This window comes from Phragmites australis, chromosome 16 (genome assembly GCF_958298935.1).
Source record: "Phragmites australis chromosome 16, lpPhrAust1.1, whole genome shotgun sequence".
Lineage (NCBI taxonomy): Eukaryota > Viridiplantae > Streptophyta > Magnoliopsida > Poales > Poaceae > Phragmites > Phragmites australis.
The window spans coordinates 27,283,960-27,311,188 of NC_084936.1; the positions used below are offsets into that span (position 1 = coordinate 27,283,960).

The 27,229-nt window shown below is 46.5% G+C and overlaps 4 protein-coding genes across 7 annotated transcripts; 3 read left to right on the forward strand and 1 right to left on the reverse strand.

Moving 5' to 3' along the window:
* The first annotated feature begins 356 nt into the window (after positions 1–356).
* LOC133895717 (pentatricopeptide repeat-containing protein DOT4, chloroplastic) lies at positions 357–4,092 on the forward strand. The gene has a single exon (XM_062336208.1). The coding sequence runs from the start codon at positions 554–556 to the stop codon at positions 3,812–3,814; it is 3,261 nt and encodes a 1,086-aa protein (XP_062192192.1). The 5' UTR covers positions 357–553; the 3' UTR covers positions 3,815–4,092.
* A 1,820-nt stretch (positions 4,093–5,912) lies between these two features.
* LOC133896483 (small ribosomal subunit protein bS16m/bS16c-like) lies at positions 5,913–8,411 on the forward strand. The gene is made up of 3 exons (XM_062337102.1): positions 5,913–6,164; positions 6,500–6,545; positions 7,928–8,411. Exons 1-3 carry the CDS (start codon positions 6,032–6,034, stop codon positions 8,160–8,162), a joined length of 414 nt encoding a protein of 137 aa, XP_062193086.1. The 5' UTR covers positions 5,913–6,031; the 3' UTR covers positions 8,163–8,411.
* Positions 8,412–9,002: 591 nt separating this feature from the next.
* Positions 9,003–10,012, forward strand: LOC133895191 (pathogenesis-related thaumatin-like protein 3.5). The gene has a single exon (XM_062335356.1). It carries the CDS (start codon positions 9,458–9,460, stop codon positions 10,010–10,012), a length of 555 nt encoding a protein of 184 aa, XP_062191340.1. The 5' UTR covers positions 9,003–9,457.
* A 1,137-nt stretch (positions 10,013–11,149) lies between these two features.
* On the reverse strand, positions 11,150–20,269 carry LOC133896226 (oxysterol-binding protein-related protein 4C-like). 4 transcript variants are annotated; one of them, XM_062336788.1, is made up of 6 exons: positions 19,886–20,269; positions 18,553–18,711; positions 12,487–12,732; positions 12,239–12,335; positions 11,729–12,126; positions 11,150–11,463 (listed from the first exon to the last, which is right to left on the reverse strand). In XM_062336788.1, the coding sequence occupies exons 1-6, from the start codon at positions 19,886–19,888 to the stop codon at positions 11,218–11,220; spliced, it is 1,149 nt and encodes a 382-aa protein (XP_062192772.1). In that variant the 5' UTR covers positions 19,889–20,269; the 3' UTR covers positions 11,150–11,217. The 4 variants fall into 4 exon arrangements, with proteins under 4 accessions (XP_062192772.1, XP_062192771.1, XP_062192774.1 ...); XM_062336787.1 differs by lacking the exon at positions 19,886–20,269 and having other exon boundaries at positions 18,553–18,717; XM_062336790.1 differs by lacking the exons at positions 18,553–18,711; positions 19,886–20,269 and adding an exon at positions 15,040–15,432.
* Positions 20,270–27,229: the final 6,960 nt, after the last annotated feature.

Consider the following 27,229-nt stretch of genomic DNA (forward strand, 5'->3'; position numbering starts at 1 on the left):
ACTGGTTTTGAGTGTTGAGGTTATTTTTAACATGATTTCAGAGTGAGGCAACAACTCTCATACCATTATAAAATTTTATATTTTATCACACTGATTTCACATATCAGAGACACATCAGTACTATTTTGTAAACTAGAGAGAGACTCTACGTGTTCGAGATACATCAGCGCTATTTTAGCAAGTGTAGGAGAGAGTGGTATGAGGGCTATTTTATCTCTTAGAGTCAACTCATGTTGCGGTTAAATGTTAAAATTTAGAAAAATCATCTATATCATTGCAAATTTGAAAAATTCTCGGAATGTATCAGTGACACATTTCTGGATTGCAAAAATTTGCAATGGCAAATAAATCTTATCCTCTCCCGGTCTCACTTCTTCCCCATTCCTCTCATCTCTCTCCCGCGCGCTCTCACCGCCCGCCGCCGCAGCCGCCTCTGAGCTTGGACTTCCGAGGTCGACGCGCCCGGGTCCCCTCTTCCTCCAAGCAAAACCGAAACTGCGACAAAGCTCACGGCGTTTCGCGGCAAAGCTTGAACTCTCCTGCTCCCATTCCCATGGCGACGCCTCCGCTCTCCTCCATTTCCAGCAACCACCGCGCCCCACCACCATGGCCACCTCCCAAGAACACCACCAACCGGAGAACAAGGGTTCGTTGTGGCGTGCTCGCGCCACCCGCTCAGGTCCTGGAGGCGGCCGCTGCTGCAAGTCCAAGGAACACCAAGAAGCCACCGAACCGAGTCCCGAGGTCCGACGACGTGAACGTGCAAATTCAGAGACTCTGTCGGTCGGGCGACCTCACGGAGGCTCTGAGATTGCTGGGCTCTGACGGGGTTGATGCACGGAGCTACTGCGCGGTCATTCAGCTATGCGCGGAGGAGAGGTATTTGGAGGCTGGGAAGAGAGCCCATGCCTTGGTTTGCGCATCCGGTGTCGGAACTGGTGGAATGGAGAGTGTTCTTGGAAAGAGGCTGGCGCTAATGTACGTGAAATGCGGGGACCTGGGGAGTGCAAGAAGGGTGTTTGATGAAATGCCTCAAGTCAGTGATGTCCTTGTCTGGACTTCACTGATGAGCGGTTATGCGAAGGCTGGTGATTTTCAAGAAGGTGTTTTGCTATTCAGGCAGATGCACTGCTGTGGGGTTATTCCGGATGCGCACGCCATTTCCTGTGTCCTAAAGTGCATTGCCAGTTTGGGCAACATCATGGGCGGCGAGGTGCTTCATGGGTACCTTGAGAAGTTGGGTCTCGGGGCACAATGTGCGGTTGCTAATGCTCTGATAGCATTGTATTCAAGGTGTGGCCAGATTGAGGATGCGCTGCAGGTATTTGATGGTATGCATCACCGGGATGCCATTTCTTGGAATTCTGTGATTAGTGGATGCTTCTCAAACGGGTGGCATGGTAGGGCTGTTGATCTTTTCAGCAAAATGTGGTTTGATGGTCTGGAGATCAATTCAGTGACAATGGTCAGTGTTTTGCCTGCATGTGCGGAATTAGGTTATGAGCTTGTGGGGAAAGCGGTGCATGGGTACTCTGTGAAAGCTGGAATTCTCTGGGAGCTTGAATCTTTAGAAAGTGGAATAGATGATGTTCTTGGATCCAAATTGGTATTCATGTATGTGAAATGCGGTGACATGGGCTCTGCAAGAAGGGTGTTTGATGTAATGTCATCAAAAAGTAATGTGCATGTATGGAATCTGATAATGGGTGGGTATGCAAAGGTTGGTGAATTTCAAGAAAGCCTCTTACTTTTTGAGAAATTGCATGTTCTTGGAATTACACCGGATGAACACACCATTTCTTGCCTTCTGAAGTGTATCACTAGTTTGTCTGGTTTCAGGGATGGCTTGGGGGCTCATGGGTATCTAGTAAAGTTGGGTTTTGGGGAACAGTGTGCAGTTTGCAATGCACTGATATCGTTCTATGCAAAATCGAACATGATTGAGGATGCGCTCAAGGTGTTTGATGGAATGCCTCATCAGGATATCATTTCTTGGAATTCTATAATAAGTGGATGCACTTCCAATGGATTATACGATAAAGCTATTGAGCTGTTTGTAAGAATGTGCATACAGGGACAGGAGTTGGACTCGGCTTCGTTGCTTAGTGTTTTGCCGGCTTGTGCACAATCACGCTATTGGTTTGTAGGACGGGTGGTTCATGGCTGTTCGGTGAAAACTGGGTTGATTGGGGAGACATCTCTTGCTAACACTCTTCTCGATATGTACTCAAATTGCTCAGATTGGCATAGCACCAATCAGATATTCAGAAGCATGGATCAGAAAAACGTGGTGTCGTGGACGACGATGATCACGAGTTATACAAGGGCTGGGCTGTTTGACAAAGTGGCTGGGTTACTTCAAGAGATGGGATTAGATGGTATCAGACCAGATATCTTTGCAGTTACTAGTGCTCTTCATGCTTTTGCTGGTGGTGAATATTTGAAACAAGGCAAATCTGTCCATGGATATGCCGTCAGAAATGGAATGGAGAAAGTTCTTCCTGTTGCTAATGCACTGATGGAAATGTATGCGAGATGCGGGAATATGGAAGATGCTCGTTTGATTTTTGACCGTGCGATGAATAAGGATATAATCTCATGGAATACACTAATAGGAGGTTACTCCAGAAATAATCTTGCCAATGAATCCTTTAGTTTGTTCAGTGACATGTTGCTCCAATTCAGACCTAATGCGGTGACCATGACCTGCATCCTTCCTGCTGCTGCAAGCCTTTCATCCTTGGAGCGAGGCAGGGAGATACATGCTTATGCACTGCGAAGAGAATATCTGGAAGACAATTATACATCCAATGCACTCATGGACATGTATGTTAAGTGCGGTGCGTTACTAGTAGCTCAACGTTTGTTTGACCGTCTGACTAAGAAGAACCTCATCTCTTGGACCATCCTGATAGCTGGATATGGCATGCATGGTCGTGGCAGAGATGCCATTGCTCTCTTTGAGCAGATGAGAGGCAGCGGCGTTGAGCCAGATGCGGCCTCTTTCAGCGCCATACTGTATGCTTGCTGCCATTCTGGTCTTAGAGATGAGGGATGGAGATTCTTCAATGCTATGCGGAATGAACACAGAATAGAGCCCAAACTGAAGCACTACGTCTGCATCGTTGACCTGCTTAGCCATACCGGAAATCTGAAGGAGGCTTTTGAGTTCATTGAGTCAATGCCGATTGAACCTGATTCAAGCATCTGGGTTTCATTGCTGCATGGATGTAGAATCTACAGGGATGTCAAGCTTGCAGAGAAGGTAGCAGAGAGGGTCTTTAATCTGGAACCTGAGAACACAGGGTACTATGTTCTTCTTGCCAACATCTATGCCGAGGCTGAGAGATGGGAGGCTGTCAGGAAGCTGAAGAATAAGATTAGCGGTCGAGGGCTCCGTGAGAACACTGGCTGCAGTTGGATTGAGGTCAGGGGCAAGGTTCATGTCTTCGCCGCGGATAACCGGAATCACCCGCAGGGGAACAGAATTGCAGGGTTCCTGGATGATGTTGCCAGAAGGATGCGGGAAGAAGGTCATGATCCTAAAAAAAAGTATGCTCTGATGGGTGCCAATGACGCGGTGCATGACGAGGCACTTTGTGGGCACAGCTCGAAGCTCGCCGTTGCATTCGGTGTGCTGAATTTATCGGAAGGGCGGCCAATCCGTGTGACAAAGAACTCGAGAGTTTGCAGTCACTGCCATGAGGCTACCAAGTTCATATCCAAGATGTGCAACAGAGAGATCATTCTGAGAGATTCAAACAGGTTCCATCATTTTGAAGAAGGCAGGTGTTCTTGCAGAGGTTACTGCTGAAAGAAACATCAGTCAGGTAACTGTAGTTTGTTCATAGCAGAGAGGACATATGTTTCTTGCTACTATCAGCACCATATGGTCTCGCAAATACAGTGATTTGCCTAGTTTACAATATGAAGAGGTGAACAATGCGGGAAGATGCCTTTGTAAGAAACAGCAATTTTGTACGTTAAAGAAATTACAGTTACAATCCATAGAAATGTAAAGAAATAAAAAAGATAAAGACATTTCAACATCTTTAAATGAAAATCATGTGTGTCAGCGGAAACGAGCTTTTTCCAAAAACCATAAATTCATTTCACCCTACACCAAAGATACACACATGTATTCATGTGTGTGTATATATATATGAAGCATTTTCTATACTTCTAGATATACATACTCCCCTTCTAATAGGTGTTCAGAAAGAAATATATACATGTTAAAAAGTAGTATATTCATCTCAAGAAAAATATATATTTTACTTATAAATATATATATATATATATATCTTAGAAAATAGTATATACTTCAGTTACACCCACCAGTGCTAATTAATTACGGATTCCCGGACGCACCATGTTGAACTGCAACAGCTTTTTGTGCACTCTCTTAGGGAGTAGGGACCACCTTATTCACCATTGTCTTGACTAGATGATTAATTCATAGATGGAATGATTTACTGAAACAACTATGTTTAAAAATTTGTTTTCACTATATGAATTACTGAAAGGAGTAACCTAGGATTTATCGTGTCGTATCAGTAGTCCTCCGAGCTACCGACGCTCCTCATAGTTGACTCCTCTTGCATCATCATCAGTAATTTCACCGAGCTAGTGATGCATCCTCATCAGTAGTTGTGTCTCATCGTATCATCGTCAGTAGTTTCGTCGAGCTACTAATGCATCCGCATCACTAGTTGCCTCCACCCATCGTCGTTAGTAGTTCACCGAGCTACTGATGCATTCTCATCGAGATACTTAACATCTACTGAACACGTAGAAGATGACTCAGTTAGGTAATGAACAACTAATGGACATCTACTGAACACGAAGAAGATGATTCAGTTGGCTATTGAACTTCTAACAATTAGTGAACATCTCAGTTGGATAATGAACCACTGAACAACTGTTAGTGTACATCTACTGATCAACTATTGGTCAACTAATGAACATCTATTGATCAACTGGTGAACACCTATTGAGCTCTGAAAGGATGAACTGTTGAACAACTATTGAGCTCCGAAAAAGGATAAACTACTGAAAGAAAATGTAGACTACTGAAGGAAAGAACTAATACTGAAACACGATTTAACTGATAATGAAGGAATACTGATGGAATCCTCCTAAAGGAATACTGAAGGAAAAAGAAAAGAAGGAATACAGAAGAAAAGAAGAAATATTGAAGGAAAAAATAAATATTAAAGGAAAGATACTGAAGGAAAGAAGAAAAGCTAAAGGAAAGAAGGAATGCTAAAGCATGAATTTTAAGCTGTAGAATCATATCAAGAGCAAAAAGCAATTGGCGCGCATGCAAACTGGGGCTATGCATGCATGCATACAAACCGGCGCATGCAGCTAATTAATGTGGATGCATGCATTCTTAAGGTGGATCGTCCTCGACGGGTTGCATGCAGTAATTAATTTGCATGTACGTTGTCTTTGTCAGAACAGGGGCCAGACGGAGAGGACCTCGCCGCCGGCCTCGACCAGGTAGCCCTTCTCGATGTCGCCGCGGAGGGCTGTGTGGTGCTTGTCCAGCAGGCTCGCGGCACGACAAGCGTCGTCGCGTACAAGGCCGGCAAGGCGATCTTTAACATGTAGCCCTCGGTGTCCAGCGCGTAGAAGCTGTCGCCGCAGAGCACCGCAATGCGAAGGTGCTCGGCGTACCCGACGCGCCGCACCGTCCACTTTGTCGTCCTCAGCCTCACGGACACGCGGTGGCGGCGGCCGGCGTCCCCGCCCAGCGGCACCGGAGATGATTGCGCCGCGGCGCTGCGTGGTCGTGGCCCATAAAGCCCATGCAACAGAATGAACCTATGGGCCGGGCCCATAAAGCCCATGCAACTGACCGGCCCATGACCCTCGTCCCTTCGTCTACCTCGGTACCTCTACCACCACTCTCCACGTTTCTTCGTCCGTCGATGCATTCCACCCCTTTCCTAACCGAAAACCGTCGCCTCCCCCATCGCACCAACCAACAACAACCCCACAAAGGCGAAGGCGAGGGGGAGCGGAGATGGTGGTGCGGATCCGGCTGGCCCGGTTCGGCTGCCGGAACAGGCCCTTCTATCGGGTGATGGCTGCCGACAGCAGCTCCCCGCGCGACGGCAAGCACCTCGAGGTCCTCGGATACTACAACCCGCTCCCCGGTATCGTCTAAGCCTAATCCATTGCTCCTCCCATCGATTCGTTTCTTATATTAAGTGGTTACTGTTTCGGTTCGGATGGTTTCTTGGACGATTTCGTGGGGATTTTTCTGGGGGTTGGGGATATTTATCTTGGAAATTCTCTACTAGTAGTTTAATCGCACACTGTTTAGATGAGTAGAGTATGTGTCATGGCATTATACGGTGAGTAAAGATTTTTCTTTATTTTTGGAAATGGTGGTATTTCCTGGCTTTAATTGTTGAAGTCAAATAACTTAGCCGTGCAATGGACAAGAATGAGTAATGACAAGTGTCCTGTTTTGTGTTGCTGTTTGCAGGGAAGGATGGTGGCAAGAGGATGGGGTTAAAATTTGACCGAGTGAAGTGAGTACACCTGCATTCATTGCCCTTTTGTTACAGAAAAGAGAAAACGATTATCGAAACAGTTGGTAACCTAAGAGTCATGGTCTTGTTACCAAACTGTTTGAGAACTTGGGATGCGCCAAGTGTTAGAGCATTCCTAGCATTGCCTCTCCTTTTTTGGGTTTTGTTATTGAACTAGCTATTAGACTTTTCCTCTCCCTTTTTTATCAGTCAGAAGCTAGCTACATGACTGGTCGTTACCAATGATTCTGTTATCTAATTTTTCAACCTTTGAGGTGAAGAAAACATCAAAGCTCAGAAATTTTTTTGACTTTTTTCTGAGAGCACTTAACACTATTAGATATACCTTCTATATAACCCCCGAAATAAAAAATGTTATTCGCTCATGCCAGCGATGGAACTAAGCTATTTTTTAAAGAGGATATCCTCCCATTCAATGAGCATCTTGTATTTCATAGAAATTGGGGGTTATGTATAGCCAACCCTACCCTATCACGTCAATCCCACAACTACAAATTAATAAGCAGTTTTGTGGTTCACCAGTCCACAGTTATTATTTAAAAGTTCCAAATCCAGGGCCTCTGCCTGCTAAATAGTAGTTTCCAATTTTCCATAGTTCGTGGTGCATCGCAGATGATTTACTGAGTGATTGGGACTTTGCATGCCCTGTTGCACATCCTCTGATGGATATGTGCACTTGTGCAGGAAGTAGTTATTTTGCATGATGCAACCCTATACCCTTTTCTTGGCATCAGTCTGGAGAAGTAAGCTTGAAAATTTTATCCTCATTTTAGTATTTTACCCTTTCTATCTGAATGCTCAAATAATATCTTGAGCATGATAGCAAGGAGAACTTCAAGGTGAATTGCCCACTGAAATTGCACTACTATGCATAGACGTAACATGCATGACACACAGAATCAGAATATCATTCTTATGACTTATGGAGAACTATATTTGTATAACCCATTTTCAAGAGTTACAATAGATGTGTGATCAAATTTTCAGTAACTGCTCCCATTATTTAACCCAAATGATGATTTTGTAGCCACAAATACCCCTCTCCACTTTGTCTCCACCAATTGACTACCAAGCCGAATGGCATTTCTCTGTAGCTAGCCAGTTTTGCAACTGCTCATGCTGTTGCAACTTTTGAGTGCATTATTGATTTTGGTCCTACAAGGTATCTGTACATGTGACTAATATGTGGGTACAAAAATAAGCATATGTTTAAACCGCAGAGACAGTGTTTATATTTAGAACGTGTATATGTCCAGATGCATGGCCATGATTTGGAACATGTGGCATCTTCAAAAATGGAATGAAGCTAGAAGAACATGCTATTAGGTTGTTAATGTCTGATAACAATCGTCTTGCTGCAGGTATTGGCTGTCGGTTGGAGCACAGCCATCAGATCCTGTGGAGCGCATGCTCTTTCGTGCAGGAATTCTACCTCCACCTCCAATGCTAGCTATGGCATGCAAGGGTGGGCCTCGCGATAGACGTCCTATTGATCCGATGACCGGACGCCCTTTGGACATTGAAGGCCTCACAATTGTTGATGATCCTAATACTCCAGATGGTGGTGATGGAGCACCTAATGAGGAGGCGGCATGACAGTTCTATGTTTAGTATAATTCTGCAAGATAAGGACCTGTTTTTATCATTTATGTCCTTCTGATTGGACTGTGAGCTTGTTATACGATGTGAGAACCTTCTAGCCTAGTGACTTCTGATCACTACTTTTCTGCATCCAAAATTTACTATCTCAATATGCTCCTAATCGTCACATACTTTAATACCCTTCGCTATGTCTTCGTGGAATGGGACCTGAAAATGCGCACATTAATCTTTGTTGACTATTCACTCATAGGCTGCATGTGAGATTTATAAATCTGTATGTTTTTTCTTGTTCAATTGTCATGCACCGTCAAGGGTGGAGTGAGGGCTAAGCAAGGCTTATGCTGAGCATGAGTATGTGATAATATTAAGAGATCTACTTCTGTTGTGAGTAGATACTATGGTATCTGTATCATAATTTCTTCGAAGCATAAAGTTGGTTCTTCATGGATGGTTATGTTTTTTTGCCATACCCGATTGGAAGCTGTGCTTTATCCGATCTGATACGAAATGATATTTTTGTTTTCTGAATCTACAACGGTAGCGGTGGGCATCTGTTTAGATACCTATGCTGCTGTTTATACTGATAAAATGATTCAGTAAACTGAAGTGTAGAATCAGTACCATTGTGTGTGAGAGATTGATGCCTTCCTTGTACTGGTCTTACCGCTGCAAGGCAAGTTTGCCCACCTGAAAGCAATGTTCAGGGAGAATCATATGTTCTGCCCCCATGTAGGATAATTTATTTCATTGTAAGACTGGACCACATATGGCAAATTGTAGTAGTACCAGTTGTGGTTGGTTCTTTTTTTAATGGGAGTTTTGGTTGGTTCTAATTGATTCAGTGTATTGGAATCGTCGTATACAAGTAGAGGTGTGGTACAATCATACAGGTAGTACATGAACCATACATGCACAACATATGAATCAGTGTTGTTTTTGGTTGTGTTCCTTATGGAAAATAAGGATTGGTTAAGATTAACAAAAACAACGTATATCTAATCAGGGATTAAGGTGTATACAATATGGAAAGTACTATTAGTAGGCTCCTAGTACCATTTTTCACCTTTATCCCTTGCATTGTTACATAAGCTATTTCTTCTCTCTGAGGCCACCCCAGGCATGCAAAATGCTAAAGTTCACCAAACCTTTTCTTTGACATCTGCAACCCAAAACATTTTAAAGCCTGCAATCATGTCCCAAATCTCTCAGTTACCTCCAATCCTGTCGAGAACACAACGTGAACTTGTGGCAAGTGTAAACCAAAATAAGACTAGCTCAAGACCTGCGCCATGGAAGCACTAAGAAACTGTAGTTCACCATGTTTGCTGATCTTTGTGCTAGCACTGGCCCATTGGTGCAGCATCTCAATGGCGAGCTGCACCTTCACCATATCGACCTACTGCTCCCAGCCCATATGGCCGGGGACGCTCGCTGGCGCGGGCACGCCGCAGCTGTCGACGACGGGGTTCAGGCTCGAGCCGGGGCAGACCGTGCAGGTCCCGGCGCCAACGGGATGGTCCGGCCGGATATGGGCGCGCACTGGCTGCGTGTTCGACGCTGACGGCAAGGGCACTTGCCAGACCGGCGAGTGCGGGTGGCGCATGGAGTGGGCCGGCACCGGCGCTACGCCGCCGGCGATGCTGTTCGAGGTCACGCTTGGGAAGGGCGCCGCCAACCTGGACTACTACGACGTGAGCCTCGTGGACGGGTACAACCTGCCGGTCGTCGCCGTTCCGCGGGCGCGGCAGGGCGGCAGCGGCTGCAACGCCACCGGCTGCATGGCCGACCTCAACCGATGTACGTGCCCCGCGCCATGCACTAATGCTTGCATCCGTGCCATGTAACAAGTGCCTCTTCTGACACGTGGAACTCTGCAGCGTGTCTAGACTGCGGCGGCGGCACGGTGGCGTGCCGGAGCGCGTGCGAGGCGTTCGGGAAGGACAGGTACTGCTGCAGTGGCGCCTACGCGCGTGACGCCGACGACTTGCCACCCGACGGCCTACTCGTCCATCTTCTAGTCCGCGTGCCCGCGCGCGTACAGCTACGCCTACGACGACGGCTCGAGCACCTTCACCTGCAACGCCGCCGACTACGCCATCGCCTTCTGCCTGCCTCCCTCCGGGTAATCTCGCGGCACAACACTGCTCATCTCTGATCTCACCATTCGTATACTTTCACTTGACTGCATGTTAGCCAGTAACACACTAAACACTGATCAGAATCCACAGACACGCGTTTGATCAATTCTGACGAACCAAGAACTCGTACTACTTGGCGTGAAGCGTGGTTGAACTGTGGTTTTGATCTTGACACAGGTTGCAGAAGTCTGATGTTGTTCCACTCGGATCGCCGCCGGCCGATGGGCAGAGCACCAGTGGCGGCGGAGGCGCTGCTGGCAGCACGCCGCCTCCTACTATTGATATCAGCGGCGTCGGAAGCACCAACCAGCAGCCGCCTCCGACCTCCAACAGTGGTGTTGGAAGCACCTATCAGCAGCAGCCGTGGATGATGCCGTCCTCAGCGAGCACGCGACGCAATCAGCTGTTGCTTCTGCTGCCAGCAATGTTCTTGTTCTGTTTCTGATTACTCTCACCATGAACGCACATGCACAGATCTTGTAGGATTCTCTGACAGTAGTTCCCTGGACTCCTCGCGTATAGCAGTGGTAAAATCTGTCAGGCATTTTATATGCTAGTATTTCGATAAGATGGGAAACATGTAAACATTGGATTCATTTATGTAGATTATGGGAAATAAAATACAGTACAAATTGTTCATTTATTCCATGAATTTTTTTTGCTTTATTTCGTGAGGATTTGTAAATTTTCAGAGCGCACCTGTGACCTTTCACTGAATGTCCGCCACAGGTTAGTATTAAATCCTCAGCTCAACGCTGATTTCTTTTTTCATGTGAAAAATTAATTCTTGAAGAAATAGGAGCTAGGATCACAATTCACAAGCAGATCGACAAAGAACCAAGATAATAATCAACTAAGTTTACGTAAAAAATCAGCTTTATTATATAGAATATGTTACATGTGATCTACTCTCATGAAGGAACAACAATAGGAGCGGGAGGAACTGACGGCTCCAACGGCCAGCATTCCCAAACGCCATGCTTGTTCTGAGACAGAGAAAAGTGCTTGGGCATCCAGACCTCATTCCTCTCCTTCTGAAGCTTCCTGGCTCTGTCTTCTACTCGTCGCTTCGCCTGCCGAGCTTTCTCCCAGTCCTTTGTCAGAATAGCCTCACTGACTTCGCCCCAGACCACGGCAGATTCTGAAGGTGACAAGCCCTGTAATAACATGATCAGCATAAGCGTTACTCTTTTACAACCGTGTCAAATTGTTTCTCTCCTCGAGATGGCAAATGTGTCAGGTACAAAGTGTCTAATCTCAAATTTTATCTTCCTTCATACACCAAAATGAAATTTCAAAGAAAAATATGCAAATTCTACGGTCCCAATAAGCACAACTGACAATGCAAGAATTATCTGTCAAACTTTTTTTAAGAAAAAAAAAACAATTGTTAGTGCGACTGAAACAATGGATTTTTTTTACCTTTTTGTCTTCAACCACCGGTGTACTGAGGTTAGCAATGGCGCGCTCGGCATCATACAAGACCGAGACCTTTCCACTGCTTACATCCTTCAACGAAACAGTTCTATCCCAATGCCCATCGATTTCGTAGACAGCATCACCTGATCCTGAATGGAAAATCCTGCCCTTTACGCATCTCGCATCGCCTCCGAATCCGAGGAAAGAGCGGCTTCTGCAGTAGCTCAATTCAGCTTCAAGCCCGGAGTCCCTGCAGACGATCCTGACGTTCCCCGACCACTCCACGGACGGAACCGGCAGCAGCCTGATGAGCAGGTTCGGGCAGTCCACCTCGTACCTCTCGTTGAGCTTCCGGAGCCTGACCTCCCTCTTGCCTTTCACCGTTGCTTCTATGCTGGCGCCTTCAGAAAAAAAGGGAAATGCGCAGAGATTCAGGTGAGCAAAGCTCATGTTGTTTCAATGGCGACGCCGTGATGAAAATTGGGTTTTTTTTTTGTTGTTCATTTGGCGTACCGTAGAATTTTGGGAGTGGGCTTTGGCACCAGACGAGCTCGACGTTTCCGCCGTCGTCGGTGGCGTGCAGAGCAGAGACTGGAGGACGATGAGAGACCTGAAAAATAAAAGAAAGAAAAAAAAAACGCCCATTTTTTTCGTGAGTTTCTTTGCTGCAAGCTTTCGTCTGGAAATCAGGTTTGAAGTGAAGGACACTCGTGCCTGCTTGCCAAGCTGAACTGAGCAGCTGAAAAATGGATGAACAGCACCTGCTCGAGAAGGACGTTGAGCGACCCTGCGGAGACGTGGTGCGTCTCCCCGAGGACGGGGTTGTACGGCGCGAAGCCGAAGATGGGGGGCCTCGTCGTCGAGATGCTCCACGCGACGACCGACGTGAGCCGCTCGAGGCTGTCCTTCCCCGCGGCGCACCTGCTCAGGTGGTCCTCGCCGGCGCAGTACACGCCTTCCCCGTACATCTGGAGCTGCGATTTGGGCAGGTTGAACGTCGCCGGCAGCTGAAATTCCCAGAGAACATTTCGTCGGTATGATTCAGCATTGTCGAAACGACACCAATGATTGCGATTAAACATTATTGAAATGGTATAATGGTTGTGAATTTGTAACCATCCTTGCAGATTTCCAGTGCAGAAATACTTTCTGATAAAGACCAAAGTTCTGAAGTTTGTAAATCCCTCCGTCCCACAAAGAATTGATTTTTAGTATTTTTCATGACAGATTAAGGCTAATGTGAAATGACTGATCTGCCCCCACTTAATCCCGCATGTCGCAAAATCCTAGGCTCCGTCTGCCTCGCTGCTGCTACGGTCCGCTGCCGCTTCAGTTCGCTTCGTCCGTCATTGATTTCACGAAAATTAGCAAGCTTTGCCGCCATGACATAGCGCTAAGCACAAAAAATTCTGGCGCTAAGCTTCAGTTGCAATGATTTTTGACCTTAACCTTCCAGTCGTAGGAGGGGAAGAGGTAGCATTACCTGATCTCAATATTCCAGCCGTAGAAGTGGTAGTCCAGGAAGAACAAGTGGTAGTCCAGAAAGAGGAAGTCCTCCACGAAGCAGCTGCTGTCCAAGGAGAAGAAGGCCTCCACGAAGCAGCTGCTGTCCAAGGAGAGGAAGTCCTCCATGGAGAAGAAAGGCATCCATTCAATCTTTACATGGATCCGATGATGCAAGAGTCAGGTACGCAAGAGCATATTTTTTCACATCAATCTTGAATTCCATGTTAAAGTTCATATGATGATGAAGTAGACCTCCAGGACTATGGCATGTACGCCGGCGATATGGAGGTTGTTTTTGAAGAAGAAGAATTGGAAGATTCAAGTGATGAGCAAGATGCACAAGTCCAACCTGATCAAGGTAATGATGAAAAAAATACAAAAACTTGACCGACATACAAAGGCAAGACATATATGCAACATTGATTGAGAGAAGTGAACGTTGAAAACTTAAAAGAAACACAACAAGAATTGTTGCTGAATTGTTAAATGTGAAAAGGGCTACAGTCCAATCTGTTTGGTGGAGAGTGAAGCAGTGTTGTACACAAGGAATAACTGTTGATATAATTTCAAGGAAGCCCAAGAATTGTGGGCGTAAAAGGTTGAAATTGACTTGTCTCTGGTTGCTACTATTCCCTTGAACAGAAGAAGTATTATACGGTTACTTGCAGATGCTCTAGGTGTGAGTAAAAGCACACTACATAGGTGGTTCAAAGAGCGGATGCTAAGACGTCACTCCAACTCACTAAAGCCATATTTGAAGGAATCAAACAAAAACGCTAGGCTGCGGTTCTGTGTTTCCATGTTAGATCAGCATACTTTGCAAAACGAACCCAAATTCATTGACATGCGCAACATTGTACACTTAGACGAGAAGTTGTTCAACGCCAAAAAAAGGCAAAGAATTTTTACATGCTTCCAGAAGAAGAGGACCTACTCAGAACTGTGCAAAATAAGAACTCAATTGACAAAGTGATGTTATTGTCGGCTCTTGCCAAGCCAAGATATGATGAAGAAGGAAATTGTACTTTTGATGGCAAGATAGGCGTGTGGCCTTTTATAAAAAAGGTGCAGAATTTTTACATGCTTGATGTACTACTTTGATTTTTTTTTTTTTTTTCATTTGCGAACCTAACATGTGTTTTCTTGAGTAAGAACCGGCACAAAGGAGAAGTCAGAGCAAGGGGGACACTAGCCACCAAGTCAATCAAGGTTAATAGAGACACAATTAGATCATTTCTGATTGCGAAAGTGCTACCAGCTATTATAGCATGTTGGCCTCTAGAAGATGCCGACAAGATTATATGGATTCAGCAAGATAACGCTAGGACACATGTGCCAGCTGATGATGATCAATTCGCCCATGCAGTCGTCCAAACAGGGCTTGACATCCGCCTCATGAACCAGCCCCCAAATTCACCAGATATGAATGTCCTAGATCTTGAGGTTTTTTTGCCTGTCTTCGATCCTTGACATATAAGAGGATTTCTAGAAATATTGATAAGCTAATAGCTAATGTACAGCATAAATATCATGGCTATGATGCATCTAAGGTCAATAGGGTGTTCCTTACACTACAAGGTTGCTTGATTGAGGTCATGAGAGCTAGTGGAGGTAACGGCCACAAGATCCCTCACATGAACAAGGAGGGGCTAGAGCTTCAAGGCATTCTTCCTAATACTCTTACTTGTGACCATGAACTCTATGAGAGTGTCATGCAATCCTTAGCCACTTAGAACAAACTAGATATGATGGCACATTTTGTATGCAATGCTACAATATTACTTTTTTTTACAACAGGGGCCTCTTACCTAGGGCCTTTATTGGAGGTCCTTTAATAGAGTAGGTGTGAGACGGTGGATAGAACCCCCATCGATCGGACTCCCACCTTAGAGTCCAACCACCGAGCTCCATGCTTGTTCGCCTACAATATCAATTTTGGGTATGCAATGCTATAATACTAGCACAAAACATAATCATGGTTTTATATTTCTGATTTCAACACTCTGAACATTATGTATGCAATGAACATTATGTAATTAGCTTTGAACCAAAATTAGATCATTCATCGATCATGTTGCAAAGGAGTACCAAACCAAAACATCCAAACCATAATTAACAATGAACTCAAAAGAAACGAGGGAACATCACGTTGCGGATCTCAGCCTCCGCCATTTCAGCTTCCTGTTCAGCTACCCTCTTTCTCGCCTTTGCCATTTCAGCTTCCCGTTCCAAAACATCCAAACCATAATTAACAATGATCTCAAAAGAAACGAGGGAACATGATTTTCAGCATCACGTTGCGAATCTCAGCCTCCGCCATTTCAGCTTCCCGTTCAGCCACCCTCTTTCTCGCCTTTGCCATTTCAGCTTCCCGTTCAGTGTCAATGTTGCAATCGAATGATTCATTAACCACCATGTCGTCTGCAAGAGAGCAAGGGATGCAAGTTTCACCTACGAGAGAATCCAACACGCACGCCATTTCGTCAGAGTCAGGAATGATGTCGTCAGCTTGATCTACGCAGTTGACGACGAGCTCCGCGCCCTCCCATTGAGCTTCGTGCCCGCTGCGAGAACGTCATCCATGCCGGCATCGTCGCTGTTTCCATCCTCGGAGTCCGACACAATCATGCTGTAGCTCACCGTCGTCGTCCTATCCTCGTCCAGAGCGACATCCATGCCTGGCGAGCTCCGCGACATTTGCGACCGCCTGCCCGACGAGCTCTGTGCCTGCCATGAGATCGTCGTCCATGCTAGCCTCGTCGCCACTTCCATACTCAGAGTCTGGCACAATCATGCTATAGCCCGGTGAGCTCCGCGACATCCGCGACCGGCGAGCTGGGAGACGAGAGAGAAGGAAGGGATGCAAAACAGCGGGTGTTTGTTTTCCACAACGGCTGCATTCGATGAGGGAGCAGTAACAAGTTCACAATGCGCAGGAATAGCCATGACGTGGATTGGGGGCTAGGGGTCGATACTAATTTCGAGGAGCAGTAATAGTATATAGTCTTTGCGGCACAGGTCTAAATTGGCTACAAATCAAGTTTTTGTGGGACAAATTTTGAATGCTAAAATTCAACTCTTTGTGGGACGGAGGGAGTTTTACATAACTCCCCGACGTTGAGTTGCATGAAAAGTACCAACTAAAACTACTATATTTTTTTAACTAGCAAGACAGTCTACGCTAAAATCGTGAGTAGCCTCGCCGCAATTTCAATTATTATTTTTTATTCTAACCCTAATGTTAATTATTATTTATTTTATTTTATTTGAACTCTTTATTTAGATATTTTTCTTCACAAATCGTATGGAAATCGAACTACTAATTTTTCATAATTTTTAATTTCGAATTTAACTATTTATTAATCATATTTAATATGGGCACTTTGGTTTAATCTAGATCGTTAGGTGTTCATAACAATGAGAGATTTAGATCTTTTTTTTATTAATGTGGTAAATTCGTGACCTTCAAAACAAACATGGAGGCTCCTTTTAACACTCAAATAATAATATAATAGATGAACCGATAATATTAATAAGAGAAAAAGCTTGGCGGGCTAACTTGCTCGTTTTATTTAGGGAAACCCAAGCATAAAACCACAAACCCAGTGGACAAACTAGGCATGAAATGGTTGACAACACCACATAATAGACCAAAGCCGGCAACCACCCGAAAACGTGAGAAAGGAACTCTCCAACGACACCTCAAGGAGGGCATAGCGCCAAAGATGTTGTCATTGCCTATCCGGAAAACCGGAAATGGGTTTTTACCCAAAGAACAACCCGAAGTAGGTAGAAAAAGAACACCATAGCACCACCTCTATGGAGGAATGGCGCCCGAGGGTGTCACCGGTGTCGGCATTGATAGGAAGCCGAACAGGGCTTTCACTCGGTGGTCCTGCACGCAACCAAGTTGAAGGGGGGCAAAACGCAGTCGTGCCACAAGAACATCTCTGTCGCCGGTGCTACACCGGCAACGACGCAGCCATCGACCTTTAGAGCACACATAGTCCAAAGAAACATCGCCAAGCCGCAGAGTTCCTCACGAATCAGATCTAGGGGAAAAGACTGATCTGATAAAGGGAGGAGCCTATACATGATAGAAGTTGACTCCTCGCATGCGTTGCCCATGGAGTTATCACCAAATTGTCTAGCTCCTCATGGCCAAATTAGGGGAAAGAGACCTATTTGGCAATAGGAGGAGCCAAAACAACCCAGTAAGACCGGGACGACGGTGAGCGCCGTGAGCCTCGGGAGCCAACATGCAAATCGCAAACACCAGCCGACATCTTTGCATAACACATCACAACAACGTGGCTGAATTGCCGGCATCCATGAGGAGCGGCTCAAAAAGGCGAGCCAAAACCCGATCTGCTGGCCACGCCACCGAATTTACGCCTAAACCGCCAAGAGCTGCCTGCAGTAGCAACACCACTACGAGGCAGATCTCCACCGAGTGGACCCGGAAAAGATCCCACGCAGATCCCGGTGGTGGACCATGAACATCTGGCCGCCACCACAAAGGAGTCGGCCTCGCGCCGTCGTGCGAAACACGGTGGTGGCGTCTAGATTTGGCAGCCACCCGCGCGCCGATACGGCCGACGCCGAGCCGAAGAGGAGCCCCACACGCGCAAATCCATTTGCGACAGTGAGGAACCAGCCGCTCACGCGCGCCATCCCGCGAAACCTGGCGTGACGAGTAGATCCGGACGCCACCATAAAAGAGCCGGCCGCCCATGCCAAGCCAAAGAGGAGAGAGGTATGTGAGGGAAGCCGAGTGGGGAGGCAGAGGGGCAAAGGTCGCCTCAGAGGGCCGAGTCAGTATTCTAAAACTACTATCCTGTCTCTGTGTTGACGCAATTGTGCGTTCAAGAGTCCTTGTCTGCAGTCGCATGTCGACACTACAACTACCTCCAAATTATCTTGGGATGGTGAACACTAGAGCAGTCAGGTCAGGTGAGAAACCACAGAGAAACGTGCATACTGCTACCGTTCGTTTTTCCATGTCTATGCAGCGTAGTTTTGGAACTTGTTTTTGTTGCCCAGTTAACCCTCACCTACTCCTCTATCTCTCACGTACAAAATGCCTTAACCAGTCTATCACTGTTAGCCCCCCAAATCATGCCGATTTTAAGGGTGCTTTCAGCTTAATGCTCCAGATTTGAAGCGAGTGAATTTAGTAATCCAACTTGTGTTCTCGAGATTGGAGCTCCACATGGATGCACGTTGAAGGTTCTGCACTTCGACCAGACACGCATGCACTGATGCACGAGATGGCGAGAGCGGTGGCTAGTTGCGGTAAGCTCAGCTGGGTGAGCAGTTACCTGGAAATGTGAGAGGTCGGACCCCGGCCGGACGTTGCCGAAGAGGCTGAGCACCCGCTGCACCAGGTTCGCCGGCCGGAGCTCCGCCGCGAGGCCTCCTTCCAGTGACAGCGGCGGCGTAAGCACGGCCGTGCACGCCGCTTCGCCCTCCGACTCAACCTGCATCAATCCAGCAGCGCGCCCGTCATATTCGTATTACTGCAGAGAGCAGACAAGGACTCGGATCTCAGGGGAAGGAGGAAATGGCAGCGGAGGCCACGAGGTGTCGCCGACGCCGAGACACTGACACTATGGAGCAAATAAACTAGGAGGACTTGAAACGGAGCAAACATTGTATAAAACTCGGCAGAAGAAGACAGGAGGGAAACAAGAAAAAATTGCAACGAAGGTTCCAAAAAATTGCACTGATTTAAATACTGTACTGGCGAGAAAAAAATGGCAGGGCATGCGACGGTTCCAAATGGCAACGTAAAGAAATGGCTCACGGTGTCCCTTGCGCGTTGCTCTCGAGTCTCGAGGGTCGAGGCAAGCAAGAAACGGCTACCGATTCCAAGAAATGTCTGGCCTGCGTGTGATGACCAAGAAATGAAATGAAATTTGTAGGTAAAACTTGGACCATTCCTGCAATATGTTTGCGTACTATCTCTTAGAAAACGTTTCTTCCATAGAGAAAGAGAGAAGAAGAAAAAGCAAGAGGGATCATATCATTGTTGTGGCGGGTCTCAGGGCTGAAAGTTAGGAAAGGCCAGCGCCGGCGTAAGCTGCCGCCGGGGCCGGCCGGTCAGCTCACAGCGCGCAAAGGCATGGTTTTTCTTCCCAGCAACGGCCGTCGCCTCTCCCTACGGCACGCTCCGGTCACCTGCATAAGCAGCGCCGTTTTCTTCGCGCCCATCGCCTCAGAGGATCAAACACCGGTCAGATTTACCGGCGCCGTGATCTTGCGGTCGTGCTTGTGCTATGCGACGCGACCGACGCCTGACGGTGAGAAGGATGCGGTTTCTCTTTCTCCTCCGGTCCAGGGAAACCGGCCGGAGAAGCGCGCGCGGCAGCGGAAAGGAAACATGCAGAGCCAGCCGGCCGCGCATTAGTAAACGCGGGAACGGAAACTAAAATGTTAAGACAGAACGAGAAGCGATCAGGGGAAGGCCGCAGCTCGCCACAACCGAGGGAATCTTGAAGCTACGGCCGGCCGCAGCCGTCGCCGGCAGGGGGCGTGCCTCGCCGGCCGCCGCCGATGGAGAAAACAAGGCGATTGTTCGAGAACAGAGAATACCGAACGGATCGAAACTCGCCGCTGCAGCTCGCAAGGACCGGAGAGAGCAGGCATACGTACCATTTGGACGGGAGAAGGATCTGGTTCCAAGCGAGCTAGCTTCGATCAACCCCCTTCGATCTTTTCCTTCCTGCCTGCTACCGATAATTTCGGGGCAATATATATTCCTCTCTCTCCTCTCCTCTCCTCTCTCCTCTTCTGGGTGGTTGCTCGACGCAATATTCAGCTCCCCTGATCCTCTTCTCCTCTCCTACTTTCTTTGGCAGCTCGCCTCGGATGCGCGTCTATTTATATACACACATGCCTCGAGCCCGTCCTTGTCTGCTTCCTCTGCCTAAGCTTAGTAGCTGAGCCGGCGATGGCGTCGTCTCCTTCCTCCGTGTGCCCGTCCCCGTGTCAAACGAAACCTCTATCTATTCTTGGGGGACCATACCATATTCCAGCAGTACCGGCGTCCCTGTATGTATCTTGCTCGAGGCCGAAAACGCGGCCTTATCGCTCCATGTGGAGGAAGCCTAGCTGCTCCGTCGCTGCTGCCGCTGCTGCTGCTGCTGCAGTCAGATGGAATAATCCTAGCTACTTCGATGAAATCCACATGTGAAATGGATCTTTTCTTGCTTGTCGCTGATCAAACCAGTGTTACTTAATACTAACACAAGTATCAGAATTTAACTCGAATTTAAATGTTTAATTCGATGAAGAAAAATTAAATATGCGAAATATAACTCAAAATCTGATACGGGCTTTGGAATCTGACTCAGATTCAAAGTGTCCGATTTAGCACAAAAATTAAGACATACTTGTGCAGCAACAATGGATCGAACTGCTTTTTTTTACCATAATTTGCTGGTTAAATTATGTATTAGTCAGCCTTTGCTGACTGCTAACGGATTCACAACATGTTCCAAATAATGCCTTAGCTATCCTCTTCTTTTTCCGAAAGGTAGCTAGGACGGTTCTTCCAATTCCTCATCAGGTGATGAATATGACAGGTGGTAATAGGCTCAGTGCACACACCAGTCATAACCAACAAGCCCACACGCATAGATAGATAGATGGCTAGATGAATCAGCAGTGCATTTGTGTGCACGAACGATGCGCGAGCAGCTAGCGCGTGTTTCTTCAGAGAGGTTGCTTGGCTTGCTTCCTTGCTCACCCTGTCGCCGTGGGCGTTGGAAGCGACGAGCGGGGACGCCACACCAGCAGCGGAGAGCAGGGAGGAGATCACGAGAGTACGCTGGCGTTCTCTAATCTGATTTGATTCCAAGCCACGGTTGCAGACTTTAAAGCTCATCAAATTAGTCAATCAAATTAATTTAGTCAATCAAATTATTTAAAGCATACAGTTGCAGACTTTCTTACAGAACTAGCAAGGTGGCCACGGTAATAATATAAGTTAATCTCGCTATAATATTTACCATCATAATATTTGATTAATTATATTTTACATGTAATCTTTATTTAGATATTTGATTTTTATAATAATTTGATTTTTTTAAGATTATATATTGACATGGATTCTTTTTTTTCTATTCTAACCTTGATTTCAATTATTATTTTATTTAGATATTTTGTTTCTCAAACCGTATGAAAATTGAATAGCTATTTTTTTATAAAATTTAATTCTGAATTTAGCTATTTATTAATCATATTTGATATAAAGCTTTTGGTTTAATCTAGATCGTTAGATGTTAATAATAATAAGTGGTCTAAATCTTATTTCGATTAATTTAGTAATTTTATGAACTTAAGAACAGATATGATAGCTCCCTTTAACACTTAAATAATAATATAAAAGATTAGTCAATTAGTCAACCAAATGACTTAAAGCTCAACGTTGCAGACTTTAAAGCTTAGTCACTCAAATTAATTAATTAGTCAATCAAATGATTTAAAGCTCACGGTTGCACCGAGTATGTACTACTTCTCCTTACAAGTTACTCATATTCTCTAAAGTATTTCTTCATCCAGTGTATAGCAGATTTAACTAGTGTTACCGGAACTCGTGGGTACGATTTTTTTTTTTTTGCCACGTCTACACATACCGGACGCAGTTCGACATGCACCAGACTCGTCTCCAATGAGTCCAAGTAGCTAACTAGGGAGGGAGATGGAGGAGTGAGCCTAGGGAGGCAGCCAACGATAGAGAAGAGCACTGGAGAGATAAGGCAAGTATAGGCTACTCGTTTTGCTAGTCGAAGGTGTGAGATGGTGGCCGGTGGTGGTGATCTACAACGGCGAGGAAGCTACGTTGGGGAAGAAGAACAGCGAGGAGGAGAATGACCGGCTGTTGATGCTGTTGTGTGCATGAGTCGGGAGCAGAGGAGGAGTTAGGGTACCTCAAGGTCTCTACATGAGCTAGATAGGCCAGCACATGGGATCCCATCTTATCTTTTCTCTATTTTGTTTCCTTTCCCCTTTTTTATCTTGTGATGGATTTGTATTCAGTGTGGGTATTTCAATATGTTAGTTGTTGTGGCTCTCATTAGTAGCCTGCTTTGTGACAACAAACATAAATTTCAATTTTTAAAATTAAAAAATAGTATATATTGGATGCAATTTGCTGGTTAAATTATGTATTAGTCAGCCTTTGCTGACTCCTAATGGATTCACAACATGTTCCAAATAATGCCTTAGTTATTTTCCGAAAGGTAGCTAGGACGGTTCTTCCAATTTCTCATCAGGTGATGGATATGACAGGTGGTAATAGGATCAGTGCACACACCAGTCATGGCCAGGAAGCCCACACGCATAGATAGATAGATGGCTAGATGGATCAGCAGTGCATTTTTGTGCACGATCGGTGCGCGAGCAGCTAGCGCGTGTTTCTTAAGAGAAGTTGCTAGTTGGCTAGATGTTTATAATAATAAGTGATCTAGATTTTTTATTTTTTTAATTAACGTGATAATTTTCTAATTTTGAGAATGAACATAGTGACTCTTATAACATTTAAATAATAATATAATAGAATTTTATAATCTTGATAGCTAATATGTAGCCTTTTTAACACTTCAATAATATAGATGCCTTAGTTACCCTCTTCCTTTTTCTAAAAGGTCGCTAGGACGGTTCTTCCAATTCTTCGGATATGACAGGGGGTAATAGGTTTAGTACACACACCAGTCATGACCAACAAGCCCACACGCAAAGATAGATAGATGGCTAGATGGATCAACAGGGCATTTTTGTGCAAAGACATGCTTCTTTATTTTCTCAACCCAGCAGCAGCACCACCAATCCTAAACCCTCTCGTCTTCTCCGAGACTGACCTCTCCAGCTCTCAGGTTTCCCTGCCATGCCCACCAGCTCCCTTAACGCTAGCTTAGCAATGTCAGGGGTGTACTCACCAATGGTGTTGGTAGTTGTGGTGGGGTGACAACAAGAAGATGGCTGACATTCAAAGTTACTACAAAACTGACATCTCGTTGTACTTGCATTAATTAGGATGAATCAACCTTGTTAGACTATCCCAACTATATCCTCTTCATTTCGTTCCTTTCCTGATTATTCTCTCTATTCTTATTCTCTTTATTTTCGTCCATCTCCAATAACTTCCCTTCGAAGAGATTTATGAAGGAAAGAAGAGAATCCCGTCTTGAAGAAAATAAACTTGAGAATCACTTCGTGACGGGAACTATAAAGGAAAAACGTTAAAACATTAAGGGAACGAGAACCCCTTCGCGAATGGATTCTTGTCCGCAAAGAAAATCCCTTGGGAATGATCTTAGACCTATCCCAATACTTTAACATGACTAGTTTCTTAATATTAATTAGGTGTTTATGTAAGAAAAAGCCGATGTAGTAATATTTTTAAAGAGAAGAGAGATCAAACTTATTTTTTTAAGAAAAAATTAACTCTTTAAGTAATCCCAGATGATTATGAGATAATAAATTACTTTAAAAGACCTTAACAATAAATAACACATATACATATATTATATGCTTATTTCTAACATCAATTTTTTACCCTCTCTCCTCTAATATATCCCCTATGAAATAAAACACATTATGAGTGGCCTTACAACATTAGTAGCATGTGTCTGGCATTGTTCAGGACAATAATAAGGTATAAACATGTTACCGAACAATAGAGGTCAATCAAAACATGCTACTAACTGTAGATAGTATAATCATAGTACTAACCCAGAATTATGGATCACTGCACGTTCAAAAGATTTATGTACCTGAAGTGACATAGAGAATCGTTGCTTTTATTATAGTGCTAAATTTTGATCTGTAAACAATAATATGATTAGTTCACAAGAAATTGAAACATTGTTCGTCTTCTAAACAGTAAGTAAATCCTAAGCTCATAAACAATGATTGAGTTATTACTCGTCTTCTACTAAGGATCTATACATTATTAAGCATTTCGAATAACTTGTAAGTTAGACATCAGCCATATTATCAAAGCTATAAGGATATGGATAATCAACAACTCAAGGTAGAGATAATACAATCAATATAGGCTCTACTCATATAAACCCGATATCGACGTCGCCAAATATGCAAACATACATAAGTGACAACTTATCAATTTAGACTCCATTCAATTCAAATTAAATGGTGCAATATGCTTAGATATTTGTTTTGCTGCTCTGACGATTGCCTGATATTGCTACTGTCAGAGGGTTAACTCATGTCGCAGGGATCCTGAGAGACCCCTTTTTAGAGATTCGGCCGGAGGATGATCCTGAATATGTTCGCCGGAGAAATAAATGGGTATAAATGCGATGGCCGGCGGGGTGGAATGATCTAGTGCGAAACGAAGTAAATGCACTGGTGTTTAGACAGGTTCGAGTCGCACGGAGGCGTAACACCCTACTCCTATATGGATACTATAAATGCCCTGAGAATGTCCCTCAAGGATGTTGCTGGTTACAAGAATGTTTGTCTATCCTAGAGCCTAAGGCTCCTTGTTCTTCGGTTTGCGTATATCTGTTGGCTTTGGGTGCTCTCGGTCTTCTCTTCCCTTCTCTACTTACTTCCTCTGGGATTTTTAGCGCCTTTCAAAGCTTTTGAGTCTGTTCCGATATTGAACCTCTCTTTGTCCGTGTTGTCGGCTGCTTTAAATACCCGTCGGCAGTAGCGTGTCTCGAACGGGAGGGCACGAGTTCCAAGGCACCATAAATAGAAAGGGCGTCATCATAGCCTCTGTGCGAAGTGACCGGAGGTGGAAAATGCGCACCGCGCCTGGTCATCCGTCACCATAAATGCACTGGCAATAGGCGTCGTGGAGAGGGCCCACCGGGCAGCCGAAGAGCGGCCCGGCGTGCCCGCCCTGTCTTGTTCTCCTGCCACAGCAGTGCGGTAGACGGAACGCTTCGGCCCTCACAACGTTATCCCGAGACGGGCCGGATGGCACGGGATGTGACCCGTGCATTTAATGACCCCACGCCCTTCTGCCAGAATGTGGCAGGAACTGACATCGAGCATGGTGGGAGCAGTTGGAGGTGACAGACCACGTGCGCTCTTTAAATGCGGCCTTGGGCCTTTGACTGGCTGACACCTCACCAGTGGGCCCCTGCGGGGGCCACTGTCAGGGGGCTCTCTGAGTCGTCGGGGAACCGAGTGCTCGGGGATCACTGTTCACCTCCCCGAGCACTCTCTCCCGAGAATACACTTCCTTGGTCCTCGGGGAACCGAGTGCTCGGGGGCTACTGTTCACCTCCCCGAGCACTCTCTCCCGAGCACGCTTGTACGGACCTTCGGGGGACCGAGTGCTCGAGGGTCGCTACACGCAGCCCCGAGCACTCTCTCCCGGAACTTCCTTCAGTGGGTCCTCAGGGTATTTGGGTGCCCAAGGGGCCACCGCTCGCGGCCCCGGGCACACTTCTCCTGGTACTTAGCTTTCTTGATCGTCGGGGGACTCGGGTGCTCGAGGGTCACCGTATACTTCCTCGAGCACTTTCTTCCCGGCACTTAGACTTCGCAGATCATCAGGGAACTTGGGTACTCGGGGACCACTGACTGTGGCCCCGAGCGCCCTCTCCCGAGACTTAATCTTTTTTACCTTGCGGAGGAGACTCCACGGGATGACGCCACGTGGCGGATTGCTAGCCTGGCCTCGGGGTTCGGGGACCCCCGGTTCCTGATTCACCGACAGCAGCCCCCGGGCCCATTGGCAGGCGATGGCCCAGAGACTGCGGATGGGCCCTTCGTCGTCAACGAGGCCGAACCAGCATCGACGCCACGCAACGCGCTCTTAGACATTGGCCCTTCCGGTCCGGGCTTCCGGTACGGCCCAATGGGGAGCCGAACGGACGCGCGTCCAGCCGACTCCCGAGGTGCGCGATAACGGGACAGGCGGCGCGTGATAACGAGGCAGGCGGCGCGCGTGGCAACCGCGCAAATCGAGGAAAATACGCCTGGCAACTGCTGACACCCGCACGGCCCGAGGGAGATTCGCCTAGCGGTTGCGCTGGCCGAGGAAACCGTCCCGCCGAGCGCATCGCGGCAAGCAACGTTTGAATTTCCCTGGAGTATAAAAGGAGGAGGGGAGCGAACCGTGCCCCTCTTTACTCCATCTTTGCGAACAAGCCTTCGTCTTCCTTGCGCTCCTGAGCCCTAAACCTTCCTTAGGCGATCAGAGCACCCCTCTTCCCCCACCGTCCAGATCATCCCCCACCCTGACAAGATATCGAGAGCGGGAGGAAGCCACCGCGACAAGACACCAGACAGCGTGCTGCCGGAGTCCCGGCTTGTGAACGAGGAGGCGGCGGACAAGGTGCGAAAGCTGATGGTGCCCGAGGGCCAGCGGGGGGCCTCGGTGGTGACGCCGGTGAGCTTCCCGCAGGCGATGGACCGGCCGGGGCGCATCGTCCTCTTCACTTCCTTCGTGGCGACCGGGCTGGTGCCGCCGTTCTCGACATTTTTCCTTCAGATCCTCGACACGTTCGGGGTCCATTTGGTGCACCTCAGCTCCAACTCCGTCATCATCCTGGCGGTCTTCGCCCACCTCTGCGAGATGTTCGTGGGGGTGCCGCCATCGATGACTGTCAGAACCCCGAACCCGGGTTCCCCTGTGCCTCCTGTATCAGTCCCTGGATCAAGTAGCTGATACGCAAAGAATTCAACAGAATGATATCAAATACATATTTCGAATACAAATAAGTAAAATAAATATCTGAAAAGAGAAAATATGGTCTGATGGACAATAATCCACAGCAGACCAGCCAGGCAGAAGAGCCTACAGCGCAGCGGAGCGAAACGACGATGCAACCCAAGTGCCACAGGCAACTCGGGTGCGGACGCGACCTTAGACTTCTTCTCTTCGACTTCATCTGGGTTGAGGCTGATCTCCAACTCAACAATCTGAAAGCAACAAGACTGAGTACGGAAGGTACTCAATAAGTCCTATACTACTTCAAAGGGTTGATAGATGCATAATGAATATTTCAAGGA